The 17,653-nt window shown below is 37.1% G+C and overlaps 1 protein-coding gene across 1 annotated transcript in view; it reads right to left on the bottom strand.

Annotated features, from left to right (window-relative positions):
• Positions 1–2,867: 2,867 nt before the first annotated feature.
• ACVR2A (activin A receptor type 2A) overlaps positions 2,868–17,653 on the bottom strand; it is an 89,953-nt gene continuing 75,167 nt past the window's right edge. The window contains exons 5-11 of the mRNA XM_049887153.1: positions 16,917–17,060; positions 14,460–14,603; positions 13,244–13,389; positions 11,272–11,386; positions 7,995–8,133; positions 4,615–4,745; positions 2,868–3,458 (exon numbers count right to left, since the gene is read on the bottom strand). Of these exons, the coding sequence (XP_049743110.1) occupies positions 3,264–3,458; positions 4,615–4,745; positions 7,995–8,133; positions 11,272–11,386; positions 13,244–13,389; positions 14,460–14,603; positions 16,917–17,060 (1,014 nt within the window). The 3' untranslated portion in view covers positions 2,868–3,263. The remainder of the gene's footprint in view (positions 3,459–4,614; positions 4,746–7,994; positions 8,134–11,271; positions 11,387–13,243; positions 13,390–14,459; positions 14,604–16,916; positions 17,061–17,653) is intronic.

Below are 17,653 nucleotides of genomic sequence, written 5' to 3'. Positions count from 1 at the left end.
AATATCTGAGGTAAATGATGTTCAATCAAATATGCTACTTGTATCATTTTGCCCATAAATCGGTAAATAATTTTATGCACATTATACCAAATGTTCCTAAAAAGTAATTCTTAAAAAAGGTAAAAAAGAGAAGCTGGAAAATACCTGTGGCAAAGCTTTTTTTTTTTTTTTTTAAATAATCAGTTTAACCCACTAACTGCCATCTGGCCAGGGTTTCTTTCCCTACCACCTGCATTTTACTTAAATGTAGATGTTACTTAGGGGTGAGGAAAGAGGGAGCGATTTCTTCTATAATTTCATGACATGATTCTATTTTTAAATTCCAAGGTGGCGGGTTTTTTTTTTTTTTTGTTCCTGATTGTATTTTCAAAATGTCACCATGAAAGACAGTGCAAGTTCACGGGACCAACAACTTTGAGGCACAGTCTCTGTTCTGGAATTCATAAGGTACTTGTTATAAACATCCAAACAAGAATCACACATCACATGCTAAAAACTTCCTAGCATCTAAAATACATACAAGAGCTGTGGCAGGGCAAAGACTTCGAATAAAGCCAAACACTGGTTAATCCATCAGTCCTATGGCAGTTGATCATAAAGCAATCCTCACACGGAGATCTGAGCAAGGTAAAGAGTGTAAGTTAGAGCAGCAGTTCTGATGGCTATCAGAAAGGCAAAATACAAGACTAGTCAGGAGGAGCACCATACACATGAGGAAAAAGTTACTGGGGTCTCAGTTTACCCCAAAACAAAGAAGTCACGGTTTTTCTTTCTTTGATCTTTCCGTTTTCCAGTATCCTAGCTCAAACTTTTAACTTGCCCAATCTGCGCTGACTGTAAACCAAACACTAAAATGCCCTGCAAAAGAAAGTTTTAACAAGACTAGGTATCAGACAGGTAGTCACTGGAACATTCGTATATTACTGCTTAGAAAAAGTATTTGTCTATTAACATAGTTCTCAAAAGGATACAAGTTTTAAAATTGGATCGCTAGAGTTAAGTATAATACCCAGGATTTCTAAAAAACTTTTTCTAACGCCAAGAGAAAACATTTTATATTGTGAATAACCGGTTTATAAAATTTATCTCTAGTGCTCACATAAGCCAAACATATTCATAATATCCCTTTGTTTTGAATTTTTTTGAACTAAAAAAGAGGGTTAAATGTTTACAACAGATAGAAATTAGTCTTCAGGAGATGAACAATTTTCCTGTACACACATTTCTCAATATGTTCCCTTCTTGATTTGTTTCAAAATGGAAGCAAAACCAAATCAAGAAATTGAGAGGCCAAGTACTTTTTGAAATAAAGAGAACTCAACATTGAAATGGGTATTCCTAGGAATACAATGACACCTTGGGTACATTATGTGACCAAGAGCACAAGCAGTTCTGTATGGTGTGTGGCACACAGACAGCAATGCTATTACCCTTCTTTCCCTCCCTGCTTAGAGTCTGTTGACCTATGTCGTCTTATAAATAATATAATTTATTATTCCCAGAGATTAAGTGCATATAATATGTAAAATGTAGTGTGTATTGTGTGGTTAAATAACCATTTGAAGATAACATTCACAGTGAGGCTCCTGATAGTGACATGTAAAAAATTATAAAATTAATGTATGGATTTAGAAATGACCTGACAAAGGTACATAGCATAATACTGGCTATTTGTTGGTCAGTAATCTCAAAATTCAGGAAATTAATGATTTACTTTGGCCTTTTTTTTTTTATATATAAATTTGAGGAAGAATCCAATTATACTCTAATGTAATATTGGTTTGAAAAGCACTTTGGCACCTATCTACCATCAATTCCATTTTCTTAGCAAGGATAAGGCATGAACTATCCTAAATTAATATCAGAGTTACTTGTCAAAGCAATTCTGGGGAGGAAGCTAGGCTACGTTGTCTATATCAACATTGGTTACCTCTAAATGTCATTGCATAAGTTTAACTGTTATCCCTGATTTGTTTTAAAGCAGTAACATCTGAAATCTGTGCTTAAATTCAAAATGTCCATCCTAGGATAATTCTTTACATATCACAGACATCAAATATTACTCTGACAAGATGGCACCAAGCAGAAATATAGTGATAAAGTTATAAGTCTCAAAGCAGAGAGTGAGGAATTCTGGGTAATGACACTTCCTGAGGTGATCCTAAAACAGTGATAAAGAATGTCCCACACACTGTTTGGTGAAAGAAATACACTACAATTTTACATATATAAATAGGAAAAATCTATTTTAAAAGAATAAAAATGAAGAGCTTTCCAGTGTCACAGCTCACTTAAAAAAATTTAAATCATGCTTTAAATTTCCAAATATTCCCCAAACACAGCACACCTAAAAAATATATATATATATATATACTTAGGTAAGTATGCAATATTTTGGGAACAGATATAAGATGAAGCTTTAAAACGTGGGAAGGGAAAAATGACACTTCTTTTTTTCATTTCAAAAAACAGCACTTTTTTCTTAAATTACAAGCTAGCACAAAATCTAAAACACTGCTTTACGAATGGCCACTTACCGTTGGCACTAAGCATAGCTTACTTTTTTTTCTTAAATAACACAGTGAATTTGTAATACCTTGTTACAAAACATGGATGAATTTATTATTCAGATTTTGTTAGTGTTTTCAATTTGATAATTTAGCAACCGTGGAACTGAGGTATACCTTGTTGAGGGAGGTTAAAGTAACGCTTGGAAGCCTCTTACTGTACCCACGTTGATGACTTGGTTATGTACACGGACAGCAGCACACTGAACATTCACAAGCTGTGTCATATTGGCATCACAATAGTCATTCAGAGAAACACAACAGCAAATGCAATAAAAACAAGTTACCCTTTTTAAAATCTGAAATGAAAAGTTTTTGATTTAAAAAAAAATAGCAGTTCATTTAAGGAATTAGTGTCTTCTTACAGACATTAAGAAATCTGATGTCAGTTTTCACACACACAGTTAGCCAGGTCCAAAAGACCGTGACGATTTGGAGAGGGCCACATTCTTCATGTACACTTTCAAAAGTTTCTTTATAGAGTTTGCAACTTTTCTCTTAGTCTCACGTCCTTCACATCTGTGCTGTAGGCAATGCAGTAAGTCTCCCAGAGCCACATTTTTAAATGAGGGTCTTCTGACGTTTCCAAGAGACATCCTACTCATTTCACACAGAAAATAAACTGTAAGCAGTTCTGTTAGCTTAGCAGCTCTGGTTCAGAGTCTTGTTTCTCAGTGTGTGCTGATGGTGCAACCATCATAGACTTGATTCTTTGGGAGGAAAGTCAACATTTGTGACCATCGTGACCACTGTTACAATGTCCTCTGTGGTAATGATATTTGTTAGTCTCTGCATCTGAGTAATTCTTTCTCCTACACATCCAGCTGATAACCTGGCTTCTGCATCATGATCCCAACATTCTTCTATTGTCTCACAGAGCATTGCCATTCCCTAAAAAGAAAAACAAACATAGTCAAACACCAGAGCAAGTTTTGTTTTCTATCAGGAGATATGGAGCTCTGGTGGCATAGCGGTTAAGAGTTCAGACTGCTAACAAAAACGTCAGGAGCTCAAATCTACCAGCTGATCCTTGGAAATGCTATGGGGCAGTTCTACTCTGTCTTACAGGGTGGCTGAGTCAGAATCAACTCAAGGAATGGCAATGGTTTTTTTTTTTTCAAACCAGGAAACAGAATTGCTATTTTTTTGCATCAAACAAAGTTTGAGAACCAACCATGTTTGATATTATTTGCCAACATTCATTTTCATTAAACACCAACTATGTGCAGGACCATGAAGAAAAGCATTCTGAAAAAAAAAAAAAAAAAGAAAATTCTTTTTTTTTTTTTTTTTTTTTTGCAGGGGAGGTTAGTACTGGAGACCATCACGGCAGGAATATGTATTTTCTAATTCCAAAAATGTTGCTGTTGTTCACAAACCAAGTCATTTCAAAGCTAACCCTTGAACTGGACTCAAAACTACAGCTAAAGGGTCATCGACCACCCTTTATTATTTTCTTAGTTCATATCAGCATTTCTAGTTTGCATTTAAATAAAAAAGATGGTCAGACAGCCATTCTCGAGAATTCTCTACCTGTTTACCCATGTTTCTAGTTCTGTCTAGACCAAATGATCAGTGCGATATCATTTCATCCTTTGCCTAGTTTCTAGCATTAAAGCATTTTTAAGAACTTGAAATTCCCCCAATCCCAAATCAAAAGGCTCAAGCAAATGCCTATGGAGAGAATACTGGGTGCTTAAGGTATAATAAGCTTTTTAAAATGTCATCATAATAGCAGGTTACCCCACTAGCCGCGGGCTCTGGGTCACTAGTCCTTCTCCTGGGAAGCTCTCCAAGTAGAAGGCATGCTAATAGGCACAGAAACAGAGAGATGAAGAGCCTCCTAAGGCTCCATGGCTTCACACCCTTCCCCGTGAGCATACTGACACTCCCAATTCCATTCTTTCTAGGATTCTAGTACAAAATGTCCTTTGTGAAGACCACCTCCCCAGAAAGTCTTCCCAGGAGAGAAATATGCAGAGATAAGTCATTTCTCTCAAGGGTGTTTTATTGGAATTTCAAATGAAAAGCTAACTGTATAACTTACAGCATGTTTCTGCCAATAATCTCTTAAAACAGGTCTCTTTTTTTTATGCACGACGACATCCTGCATGTCTTCAAGGGATGGGTGCTGGCCAATCTCCTCCTCAAATGGCAGCATATACTCATCTACAGGCCCTGAAATGTAAAAGAGGGAAAAAATCACTTGAATTCAAATTTCCCTTATTTCCAAACTTGTACAAACCTTCTAAAACAGAATCTTTATCACCTTTTTTTTCAACTGTTACATGTTATTATGACAGGAAAGAAATGGACTCTCAACTTTTACTGTACCACAGGGTAACTCAAACTCTAATTGAGAGAAGATAAAAGGTCTCTGATTTGGCACATAACCCCATTGAGGACTGTGTAAGGAGCTTTCTTACCTACTGCACTGTAATGCCCATCAACATCTGTATGTGGGACACAGGCGACAATATTTGCACATCAAGGAAGTAATAAAGGATTAAGGTACCCATTCCTCCTTGCAATTCATGTCAAAATGTTATCAGCAGTGTCTCCTCTCTGAAGACTTTGGGTTCAATCTGTTACAACCATCTTTATTCCATGCTACACCTCACGCTCCACATGAGGAGTTACACACCTCAAGGTCACACCTCCTTTCTGCCCTCACAAGAGCTACCAGAAGTGCATTTTTTTTTTTTTTTAAATTACATATTCTCTGTAACCAGGGTTCCCCACAAGTCAGAATGTGCCTTCACAGACAAACAGGATTTATTCAACAACACAAATAATTCTATTTTTTCTTAGGCCTACTCAGATATATATGAAAATACATTTAGGGGTTAATAATAGCTAATATTTGATGAGCATTTATCCTGACCAGGAACGTGGTATATATTATTTAATTCCATTTTATCTTCACAGATGTCAAAGTGGCATTACCATTATTTTACAGATAAGAAAGCAGCTCAGGAAGGTTACAGAATTTGCACAAGGACACATAGCTATTAAGTAGTAGAGCTGACATCTGAATCCATCTCTTAATGATTTTAAAGTCTGTGCTTTTAATCACTGTACTGTCTCCTACTGACAGAAACAGATCACTACTGAGCGATTTTAATTAACAGGTATGTGTGCACATAGACATAAGCCCTGTTCAAGCCCTTAAAACCAACTAACTCCTCCTGGACAGAATATAAATTATAAACAATGAATCATGAAGAGCCCACTAACAAAACCCTCTCCAGATGTTAGGAGTCCTTGAAGGCTGGGCAGTCGGTTTCTGCTTGGGCACGTCCAGTGACTTCGAGTACTGACATTTTAAGGTGTCTGTTCAATCCTTGCTACTCAAAATGTGGCCCACAGTCCAGCAGCACTGGCATCAGCTGGGAGCTTACAAGAAATGCAGAACCTCAGGCCCCACCCCAAGACCCGCTGAATCACGATCTGCATTCTAAGAGATTCCAGAGGAGTTCAGCGCACGCATTAAAGTTAGACAATCACTGAAGTTAACCATCAACCACTAGCCAGCAACAAATTTTATAACACCTACTTCACCAACGTTGTTCACAGTCCCTTCTGCCCCAATTCCTGACTTAGAATGGCGTGACTCTTCAACTTAGTATCTCACGGCACGTACAAGGCATTTAAGAAATGTCAACGTGCACCTTCCCTTTTCCTTTTCCATAAAAAGTTCCCCTGATTACCCCACTTCCCCACAACCAAAGGTAATTTCTCCCTCCCCTAAACTCCTACAACATTCTCTTACATTCCTCAGGAACTACATTCATCCAAAAACATGTAGTGAATACCTACTATGTACCGGACGCTGAGCTAGACCGTTCACATCTACCTTCCTCTAGAGGTAACTGTCCAGGATGAATTTAATCAACTTAAGTGTAAATTACTTAAGGACAAGGCTTTATCTACACCCCATAACACCTAATCCAGTGGAGGGTTTGCTTTGGAGAGTTCATATGAATAAAGTTCCTAAGAAATACATTTTCTTAGAACATCTGCCACCTGACCTACTTCTGCTTCCATAAATGCATGCACACAAAAAATGTACTTCCTCTTCCACTCTGAGCTAAAATACATTGAACAGCTTACTCTTCTTCCTATAGACTTCAAGCTAAAATTATCCCCAAATTGCTTCAACCTTTCTTAGGTTCTGGATCTGCTCCCACACCAGGCCCCCAATCCTGGAAGAATGAATAGCTGCCCATTCCTGAGCACTCTTACTAAGTTCCCTTTAAAAGCACAGTACCTACCCCTGATCAAATTTCATATTCCAGAAGTGGTCTGTCCTACACTGAGAGCAGAGCAAATGAAGTATTTTTATTAACATAGGTTAAGCTGGTTACAGCTTTTTAAATATTCAACACGGTATCTTCTATGGTCTTTGACAATCCGCAGGAAGTTTTTAGGCAATTATAAATTGAAATAAAAAAAAACAGATCAAGTTAATTTACATTTGTTTGGGAATTTAGTAGTCAGGAAGTTTGCCTTACATTCTCACATCCAAAGAAGTGCTGCAATATATTTGGAGCACTAAGGACAGAGCACCTAGCCACACTATTTAGTTCTCACACCAGGAATATAGTATGCAAGTTCACCTCTCCCCAGCCCCTAAAAAGGCAAATACTTAAGATGATTTGAATGGGAACTTGAGTAATAAGAACAGAGAGCAGGAGCCCTTTAGGATCTGAGGTTCTGTGCTAGGGAATGTGACTAATGTGCACGTTAATGTCAGCATCAGACCAGAGCTTCACAGCTTTAAGGAGGCAGAATTTAACCTGTGCAATATCCAAATAAACACGTGCTTCTAGGTCTGTCATGGAGGAGAGACCAAGTTCAGTCTGATTCGTTGGGCATATGCTGGCATCCCGAGTGCTGAACCGACTCATAGCCTGAGTGCCCTGGGAGGCAGTCAAAGCCTCCGACTCAATATGCATCCATCTCCTCTCATGCCAAGAGTTGACTTTAGAACCTGAGGACTCATGTGACCTAACCAGAGAACAGCCCTCTTCCTACATATGAATCCGAGCTTTAAATCTAGGTTTCACCATTTACTAGCTTAAGGCTATTTTAGGCAAAATACTTCGTTAATCTGTCAGAGTGTTCAATTTCCTCATCTGTAAAACTGAGATAATCACTACTCGTCAAGCTGTTTTAGGAAATAAGCTAAAGGTATGCGACGTGCCCAGCAAAACATCTGGCAATGGTGCAGGATGGGCACCTTTCCTCTCCTGCCCCACCCTATGGTCCCTTGCCTCCTGCATTCTCTAAGCTATAGCATCCTACGGTCTATTTAAAAAAAAAAAAAAAAAAACTACAAAATATTACCTTTATTTTGAGCATAATCACCCCTTTCAAACATGTGTTCTGGGCATATGTATCTTTTTAAAAATATTTTTCCCTTACCATCTGCGGCAGTACAGCGAGAAGCCAGTTCCCACAGGACTAATCCCATGGCGTACATATCTATCCTCAAAAATGCATCCCTTTGGAAGTTTATAGCACCCTCTAATACCTCTGGAGCCATATACCTCCGGGTACCAACCTGAAAAAGATGTTGAAAGTAAACAGTACTCATTCATTAACTTTACGAACATTTTATGATTTTGTAAAAAGAATTCAAGAAAATGAAATGTGTTCTAATACCAGGTAACTAAATTATGACTATCAAACTATGGGGTCATGTAGGTATTTATTCCATTTCAAGTAATGCAACAGCCAAACCACTGGAAACAATCAAAACATCCATAGTAGGACTGCTTCAGCAAATTTGGTACTATGCCGCTCTTAAAAACCATGAGGTAGACCTATAGGTGCTGACACGGAGAGATCTCCAAAAATACTGTTGAGTGAAAAAAACAGGGAACAAAGCAGTATGAGTAGTAAGATCCTTTAAGGGTACACTTTAAAAAAAATATACCGACAGAGTTATGTATATATATACGCTGTCTTAGAATTTTTTTTTTCCTCCTGGAAGGAATTGTAGCAAACTGAACAGTGGCTGTTTGTGGGGAGAATGATGGAATAGAGAAGAAAACTGTATATACTTTTCACCTGGACTGTATGAAATGTATCCTTTAAAAAAATTTTTTTTTTGAGGGTTTTCTTTTTCTCTGTATTTTAAAAACATGTTATAAAACATTAAAAAAGAATTAGCTAAGGACAGATAAACTTTAAAAAAATGTATTTATTCATGAATTCTTCTGTCTTGCAATCCTGTATTTATACCTGTCCCTAACAATTTAATATTTCTTAGTACTGTAACTATGGTAGCTAGCTTTGGTTGGTGCCTGATATTCATATATGAATGTTGTATGAATACAACATTCATATATAAATGCTTAAGAAATACTGATAAGACAAGCTGCGTCGACCACAATCTATTTGAGTTTTAGAAGATCTAGAGAACAGCCTTGGTGTTGATATTTTTGAAGAGGTCCTTCCCCCCTAGGTGACTGTGATCTCTACCCTAGACTAGAAGCTGGACAATTATCTGCAACTATATATGTTAACAAAAAAACCAAAAATAAAACAAAACCCACTGTCGTCGAGTCGATTCTGACTCATGGTGACCCTGCCATACAGAACAAAACTGCCCCATAGGCTTTCCAAGGAAGCTGGTAGATTCCAACCGCCAACCTTTGGGATAGCAGCTGAGCTCCTAACCACTGTGCCATACGTGTAAAAGATATTTAAAAAAAATAAAGACAGATCACTAAGATCCTAAAGTTCAAGTTTTTAATTCATTTATCATGGAGAACATTTTAAGGGGGAAAAAAAACATAGCTTTGTTTTGCTACTTCAAATAAGTACTGTATTTTCATGCAAACAACGCACGCCTTCTATGTTTGTGTGCCAATCACATCCTCCCCCCACAAGGTTTTCATAAGCTCTGCTATGCCAATTTCTTTACATGTTGCTGTTAAAAAAAAAAAATTAGCACCGCACGCTTATGGAAATACCTCGCTAGGGAGGGCGGCTGGCAAACAAATGTAGAAGGCATGTGTTATTTACATAAAAAATTGATATTTTAATTGCACTGTGAGTGTTTTCCAAAACCCTACACTTCTCCTAAAGCTAAATTTACTCCAGCTAAAGTCCGTCTTTTATTATACAATTATGGCTTCTCTACCTGTAAGTGTAAAATGTCCTCTCTTTATAAACTGATGATGTTAGTAAAATAAAATCTCTTATTTTTTCCTCCAATGTACTTTCCTTATAACATAAATGTGCAAGAGCATGCAAGTCCCTCCATATATCCTTGAAATTTTCCGGTCTGTAAAATCTAAAGTCAAGGAACCACTGCTGTGGTTGTTAAAAAATTAGGTATTTTTACCTAATCATGTAACCCAATGTGAGGGAGTTAAAAGATGGCTTGACTGAGTCCCAATCAATTTCTTTCCCTTAAAAAAGGAGAGACTAGTTATGAGAACTGATGAATGAAAATACTGCCAAAATTTGGTTTTCTAATAGTCAATCATACAATCAGCTTAGAAGTTTGTCCCTAGGCTTCCCAAACGATCTCCATCTCAGTAATATGCTCCACAAAGCTGCTCTCATTCCCAAATATGTTTGGTGTCAACTTTTCTAGAGCTGTATGCCTGCTGACTATTGCTCTAAATTCTTAAATTGTTAGTCAATATTGCCAAGATTTGTTAATAACTGTGTTCTTCGGGGTCAACAGGACACACTACAAAAAAGAAAGCTGAGAATAAGCTGACCAAATAATTAGCACCATTTGAGAGATGAAGATATGAAAAAGCCAAAGCCGGAATCATTTTGGCTGTGTAACCAGTCAAACTGGTTTTCTTGATTACAAGGTGATCTAGTAGGAGTGAAAACACCTTTCCTAACCTCACAGTTTCTGAGAATAAAAGTATGGATAATGTTCTTTTCCCCTTTGGCCTTCCTAAACATTCCCATTGCTGAGTTTTCTTTGCGTAGACCTAGACTAGAAGTATGCAATTTGCTCAGGGCTTTATAGGTGCTCTAAACTCTGGAGTGAATTTGGAGAAAAGTCATGAAGTTGATTGAAGAATTAATGAAATAAAGAGCAAAAATCAAGAAACTCTAATTATTGTCTGGAAAAATGGGCAGGGGATCTTAATACATTGTAGCAAGAATAACCCAACCCATTGCCATCGAGTCAAGTTCGACTCATAGTGACCCTACAGGACAGACAGAACTGCCCTGTAGAGTTTCCAAGGGGCGTCTGGTGGATTTGAACTGCCGACCTTTTGGTTAGCAGCCGTAGCACTTCACCACTACGCCACCAGGGTTTCCGTAGCAAGAACAGTGACTGATTATTCCTCTGTTCCTCTTAGGACAGTGAGAGAATTAACAAGCTGAAACTACTGAGTTAATACCTAGGTTGGATATAAAAATTCAAAAGCATGAGGCCTGTTAAAAGGGGTTAGATTCTTCTTGACTAGTTTTAAGAGCAGAATCCCATGTCATCCATCTGAATTGTTTTAAGAATTGCTTGCCTAAACCCCCTGAGGGTCCCAACAGTTCTCTACTGCCGTATGACAATGTCTTCCTCAGAACATTTCATGAACAACGCTTAGGAAAGTAATTCTATATTAGACACTGATTTAATAACCACAACAACAATTTTAGACTGATCCTAAGAAAATAAGGAACAAGCTTATTTTTTCTTGTATTTTAGGATTATCTTCCTTACCTGTCCATGGGTATCACCTGCAGACTTGCCAGCCTCGAACTTTAACGCCAACCCAAAGTCAGCAATGCAAGCTGTCAGATTGTTTTTCAACAGCACATTTTTACTTTTGATGTCCCTTGCAAATAGAAACACAAAGTATTCAAATTAAGTTTAAACAAGTTATGTTTTAAAAATTATTTTTGAAAGTAGGAAAGAGAAAGAATATGTATGCTATAAAAGAATGGTTATTTCTAAGAATAAAATAGAAAGGGAGAAGGAGAAAAAGAAAATTTAACCAAAGTCTCCACATAGCCTGAGGCACAAGAGTAAAATGACAAACTCCTATTCATAACACAGACAATAACAAGGAGTCCTGCCCATAAAGCAGTTTTATAAAGAGTTGCCATTCCAAAAATATTGTCCATCCTACATGCTATCTCTAAGCTGGAACCAATTTGACAGCTACTAACAACAACATGCTATCTATGTCACTTCCACCTATCAATTTCAGAACTGTTGTTTTTTAAGAGAATAAGAACATTTCAGAGTACAGTCACATAAACTCCCATAGAAAATTTTTTAAAAAGTTTTTTAAAAACAGCTAAGTCAGGACCTTTGCCTATTGGTACAGGCCTACATTTCAGAATGGTCCCTTATTGTAATGGTTCTCACGTTCTTCCACCTGGTTGCAGAATGTCCCCTTCACTAGAAAAGCATCTCTAGGAATGTGTAACAGAAACTGTTCACCAAAAACATACACAGCCCCAGCTACATCCTAGTGTTCTGAAAAGGACAACAGTATAAGGCAACCAGATATCCTTTGCTATGCACTTGCTTCAACTGGTTTATCCTACAGAGATTACTATACCCCAGCCAGGGACATCTATGCCATAAAAAGGGCAACAGTTAAATTTATGTGCACAGACAGACCAAGAGTGGGATAAAGGAGGAACAGACAGACATACACAAATGCTACAAAAACGAAAGAGCTTTAGACCCAAGATTTTCAGGGACTCCTCTGAGGGCTCCAAAGCATTAGTTCCCTAGCAAAAATCCAGGAAGAAGCAGTCCAAATCTATGTATGAAGGTAAGAAGAAAGGGGAGCTATTCCTGAGGGAGAAATCACTTACAGTTTGCCAGAACAGAATCTACGTTAGAGTTGGCTTAAAAAAAATGTCTTCCAACAACCTAAATACCAACTCAAGTATTTGTTGAATGAATCAGTTAATGCCTACTTTTAAAACAACAATCTTTAAATGATTGATTTCCATGTTCAAAGAAATTAAATATACATGATAAATTATATTCCATGTTCAAGGGAATTATCATTTTCCCTTTTGAGGGTATGACAATTGTTGGGTCTGGTACTATTTGGGGCCCTGATGGCACAATGGTTAAGGGTTTGGCTGCTAACCAAAAGGTTGGCAGTTCAAATCCACCAGCTGCTCCTTGGAAACCCTACGGGACAGTTATACTCAATTCCTAGGAGTAGAAACTGACTCAACGGCAACGGGGTTAGTTTGGTTTGGTAAGTACTGTCACTCCTAGAAAAGGCAATTCATTAAATAAACCGAATTGTTCAAATGATGCCTCCCCCCAGATTAGCTGAAATAATGGTCATACGGTCATTCAAAACGTAAGCAAAAAAGATACTCAAAGTCTCTTCTTAGTTACGTCCCCTTGTAACTATTTATATAATCATCTTGAGGTAAAACAAATTCTTTCTCTGTCCTTTAAGAGAGAGAAAATACACTTTGATTCTTAACCATGCTTTCAGAAATGAGACAAAGCATCAATTGATGAGTAAACTTTACTGATGATGTTAAGAATAATTCTGGGCCGATATCACAGCAGATTTAAAAAAAAAGAACTCAACTGCCTCTGATAACATGGTTACATATCTAGGGAAAAAATCAATTTTATCCAGGGGATTAAAGTTTAATTATAAACAAATACTAAGTTATGTGAGAAAACAATATAAATTTAGGTCTACCTGTGAGATATGGCAGGTTTGTGGCCATCTTTTAGGCCAGGTATATCCTCATGTAAATATGCCAATCCTCTAGCCATGGTTTCTGCAATATGACATAATTCATTCCAAGAGACCACATTAGCCTTAAGAAAGTCTGATAGTGAACCCTAAAGAGGAAAAAAACAAACAAAAACAAACTTACACTCTTGACAAAAGCCATCTGTATATGGAGAATTTCCTTTTTACTTTTAAAAAGTTATAGAAGGCAATGTATCTTCCATTGCAGCAAACAATAATAACCAAAAAGCAATCTTTCTGAAATGGTTCAAGGTTCCTCCTTCCAATTCACCAGAAAAAGAATACCACTAATCTTTAAGGGTTTATATAAACACAGTCAGTCAAGCTCCCCCTTCTTAGAAAATAAATATTTAAAAAAAAAAACTAGTTGAAAATCTAAAGGTCAAAAAAATGTTTAAAAAGGTAAACTACATGGACTATAAAGATGTTATAGAACTAAGAGAATACAAAATTAAGACCTACAACAGACAACTAATATAAAGAATCCCGCCTCTAGAGATTACTATCCTTTTGATCAAGAATTAAGAAAGTCCACATACAGAGAAGTAAAAGAGCCACTTACACCTGACAATGATGAAACCTATTACCAAGGAGAACACAATTTTTGACTTCACTAACAGCACTTTTGTACTAACTCTGAAGGTAGAAAAATTGAGGCAAAAGAGCAAGTGTGTTTTGGTGATAATTACCTGAAAAGTAGTGACAGATCTAATACCATATAAATTGCTGACTCTGGCTATGTCAATCAGCTAGACTGATTAAGGAGTTTTAAGACACAAAATTCAAATTCAGAATTAGTTCGTGAAATCAAAGTGTATCCTAAATGATGAATGAAAATTACTAAGAACTGGTTACACCGAAGTAAGTGCCTGTATCCCTAAGAGAGGTAATTCCAGCCCAGGAAAACAGGGATGGAGGAAAGCCTATGATTATATGAGTAGAGGGTTAGGGGAAAAATGTACCGTCTTTGCTCTTTTATTAAAATATATTTTAAAAATCAAATTTTAATTAAGAGTGATTTGTATTTTCAGGTCAAATAATAATCAACTATAACAACCTACCTTCTCCAAAAAAAAAACAAGTCTGAAGGATTTATAGCCAACGTTAGGTAGGTAGGTTAACCCTGATTTTACTAAATTAAAATAGAAAGCAGTTTTACCTTTTCATGAAACGCTGTGATTAGCCAAAGATCCACATCAACACTGGTGCCTCGTTTTTCTGCACCAATGAACTGTAATATATTCTCATGCTTCATTCCTGGCAAACTATAGACTTCATACTCATTTTGCCATGATTGTTTGTCCTAGAGTTAAAAAAAAAAAAAAAAAGGAAGTAAGAACACAAGCAATAGAGATAAATAAACCATGTTTAAGAGATCACTCAACTACATACTCAGGCAAAATTTAAAAAATAAAGCTAAGTATTAAAAGTTTCTTTTGTTTTGTCTTGTGTTTTAATAAAACACTGAACAAGTAATATTTCCATACAAAATGTCTGCCCTTTCCCATTCCCTCAAAATATACTTTTCTTTCTGTGTTCCTAGTTTGAATACACAAGAGCTGGTTGGAAATGCTGTGTTTCTGTATCTTACAATGACAACAGATCCTGCTTACAAGTTAGTGCTACAATGTAATTTCACCACGGTGCAAATAACTTGTTGCTACTATTCAAATAATGTCCCTGAACAGATGAAATGCAAGTGGAATCTCTTCACCTAGACAGAAAACAAATTCTTTTTCAATGACTGATATAATATCAAACATTCTTCACAAAATTTTTAGAATTCCCTGAAGTCAATGAGAGCAATGGGGCATAAATATTATAATCATCAAAAATACCATAAATTCACTTGTGTTTACAATTGTCTAATATACATGTACTTATAAAAAAATTACCTTCTTTTCAATATGAAAGCATAATGAAAATGAGAGGCACCACAGCATAATGGTTAGGAACCCTCTGGATCCAAGTTGTCTAAAGTTTGAATCCTGGCCCTCCCACTAACCTTCGGCAAATTGCATGATCATTCAGTTTCCTTGTTAGTAAAATGAGGATAGCAGTATCTGCCTCATAGTATTGTTGTGTTACACGTTGTATTATATGCTGTGAATATTATATGCATATACATGAATAATATATATACATACAGAGGTTCTCATTAATATATATAAAGCACCCGTACCTGACACAAGAAAAGCATTCAGTAAAATGTTAGCTACTGTTATTATTATACTCTTAAGTTAATATCGGAAACCCTGGTGGCGTAGTGGTTAAGCGCTACAGCTGCTAACCAAAGGGTTGGCGGTTCAAATCTGCCAGGCGCTCCTTGGAAACTCTATGGGGCAGTTCTACTCTGTCCTATAGGGTCACTATGAGTTGGAATCGACTCGACAGCACTGGGTTTGGTTTTTGGTTTAAGTTAATATCATCCAAACGACTTTTCCTAAATTTTACCTTCCTCTCACAATGTAACAACTTCTTCCCTGATCTTATTTATGTATCTTGGAACAGCAGAATAGACTCTTCCTCTGAAAACTATAGTTTACAGCATCTGTACTGCTAACAACAAGAAAAAGGCATAAACATTTTCAAAGATTCTAAGAAACAGGCTTTACAGGAGCCAGGAAGGCTACAGTGTAGCTATATTAAGACAGAGAAATTGATTACATAATAACTTTGGAATAGGGAAGATCCACTGCCTAGGTGTAGTGACAATGAGATCTGTCTACTCTAGAAAGCCTTCATCACCAGGCCCAGCCAGGCTCTCAGTATTATGCACATTATTAGCTGCAGGTGCCCACTGGCAGGAGACGGGATGGAATCATCATAGATCTATCCCAGCAGCAGAACAAAACAACTGTAAGAACAGCTCAGAGGCGCATTATACCATGGTTTTATGAGAAGGCCAAACCAAAAAAACCCATTGCTTGTTGAGTCGAGTCTGACTCATCGTGACCCTTTAGGACAGGGCAGAACTGTCCCATAGGGTTTCCAAGGTGGGTCTGAACTACTGACTTTTTGGCTGGCAGCCGAAGCTCTAAACCACCGTGCCACCAGGGCCCAATGAGAAGGCCAGGCCCCTTTAAAAGAAAACCAATTACACAGTAAACCACTCATTTGTAGTCTTGATTGACTGCCTTTTGAAAGAAAACTCACTACATGAACACTGAAATGATTATATAAACAAAGTAGCAAGCAGATGAATCAGAGCCTGGTGATACACCTCAAAGCAGCTATTCTAAAAGCACACTACTCTTCTCACTCCTCGGTTTGGTTTTTCTGATACGTCAATGGGATGTTAAAATGTAACCACTCAGAAAATGAGTTATATCTTTCATTGGAATTTTCACCTTAGCATTTCTGTAAAATTTTTATTGGTAGAATATATCCTATAAGTTCATTTATTGTAATGCCATCACTCCAAACATGATTGTTGTTCTAATAATTCCATTTCTCAGATGAGAAAGCAGACATAAAAGGGTTAACTGCTTTTGCCATAATCACCAGAATCACCTTGAAATATATGACCTTCAGAATGTTTCTGAGTTACAATGACCTAGCCAGTTACATCTCCTACACTGTATATACACAGATGAAAAAACTGCAATAAACATACCTGTATTGGAAATATTTTGACAGCCACATACTCATTGAGCAACTGGGCTTTCCAGACACAACCAAATCTTCCCCTTGCCTTCACTTCTAGTAACTGCAGTGGCTTCAAACCTAGTAATGGAGAAGGTGGGGGTGGTCCTGGATCCTACAGATAAACAATAACAATACTGTGAATAAGCTGCACAAGGTACATATCAACTCTGAAAAGGAGGAAAAACATGAGTGTGCGAAGAATCAATTGACAGAAACAGTAAACACATACGGATGACATTAACTTCAATCCTGCCAGAACTAAGTTCTCAAGCATTACCAGTCATCTACAGTGATCACAAGGCAGGCAACTTGAATGAAGAGTTTTCATATTCAGCACTGCTGCTATCTATGTATATCAGGAGAAAAAAAATCTAACATCTTTTTTATCCAGTCTCACTACTTTTCCCAACTAAGATTCTCTGTGAATTCAGGATACTACTACTCACAGTATTTCACTGGTTTCACCCAATTTGTACTTCCTTACAGGATGAAGATTTGAAAAGTTCCAGAAACAGCAAATTATGTCTATGACTCACAGTAAGCCTCTCCTCAAAATCTGCTACTTTCCCCAACTTTAAATCTTTTGTTCATTAATCTCAGAACAACCATGGGCATTCTCAAACACAATGCAGATGGGTGTACCTAATACAACTCACATAAAACAAATGCAGAAGTTAACGTTGCTAAATCCAAAGTGCTTGGCAC

Source organism: Elephas maximus, chromosome 6 (assembly GCF_024166365.1).
Source record: "Elephas maximus indicus isolate mEleMax1 chromosome 6, mEleMax1 primary haplotype, whole genome shotgun sequence".
NCBI lineage: Eukaryota > Metazoa > Chordata > Mammalia > Proboscidea > Elephantidae > Elephas > Elephas maximus.
This window is presented reverse-complemented; position numbering and strand designations above follow the sequence as displayed.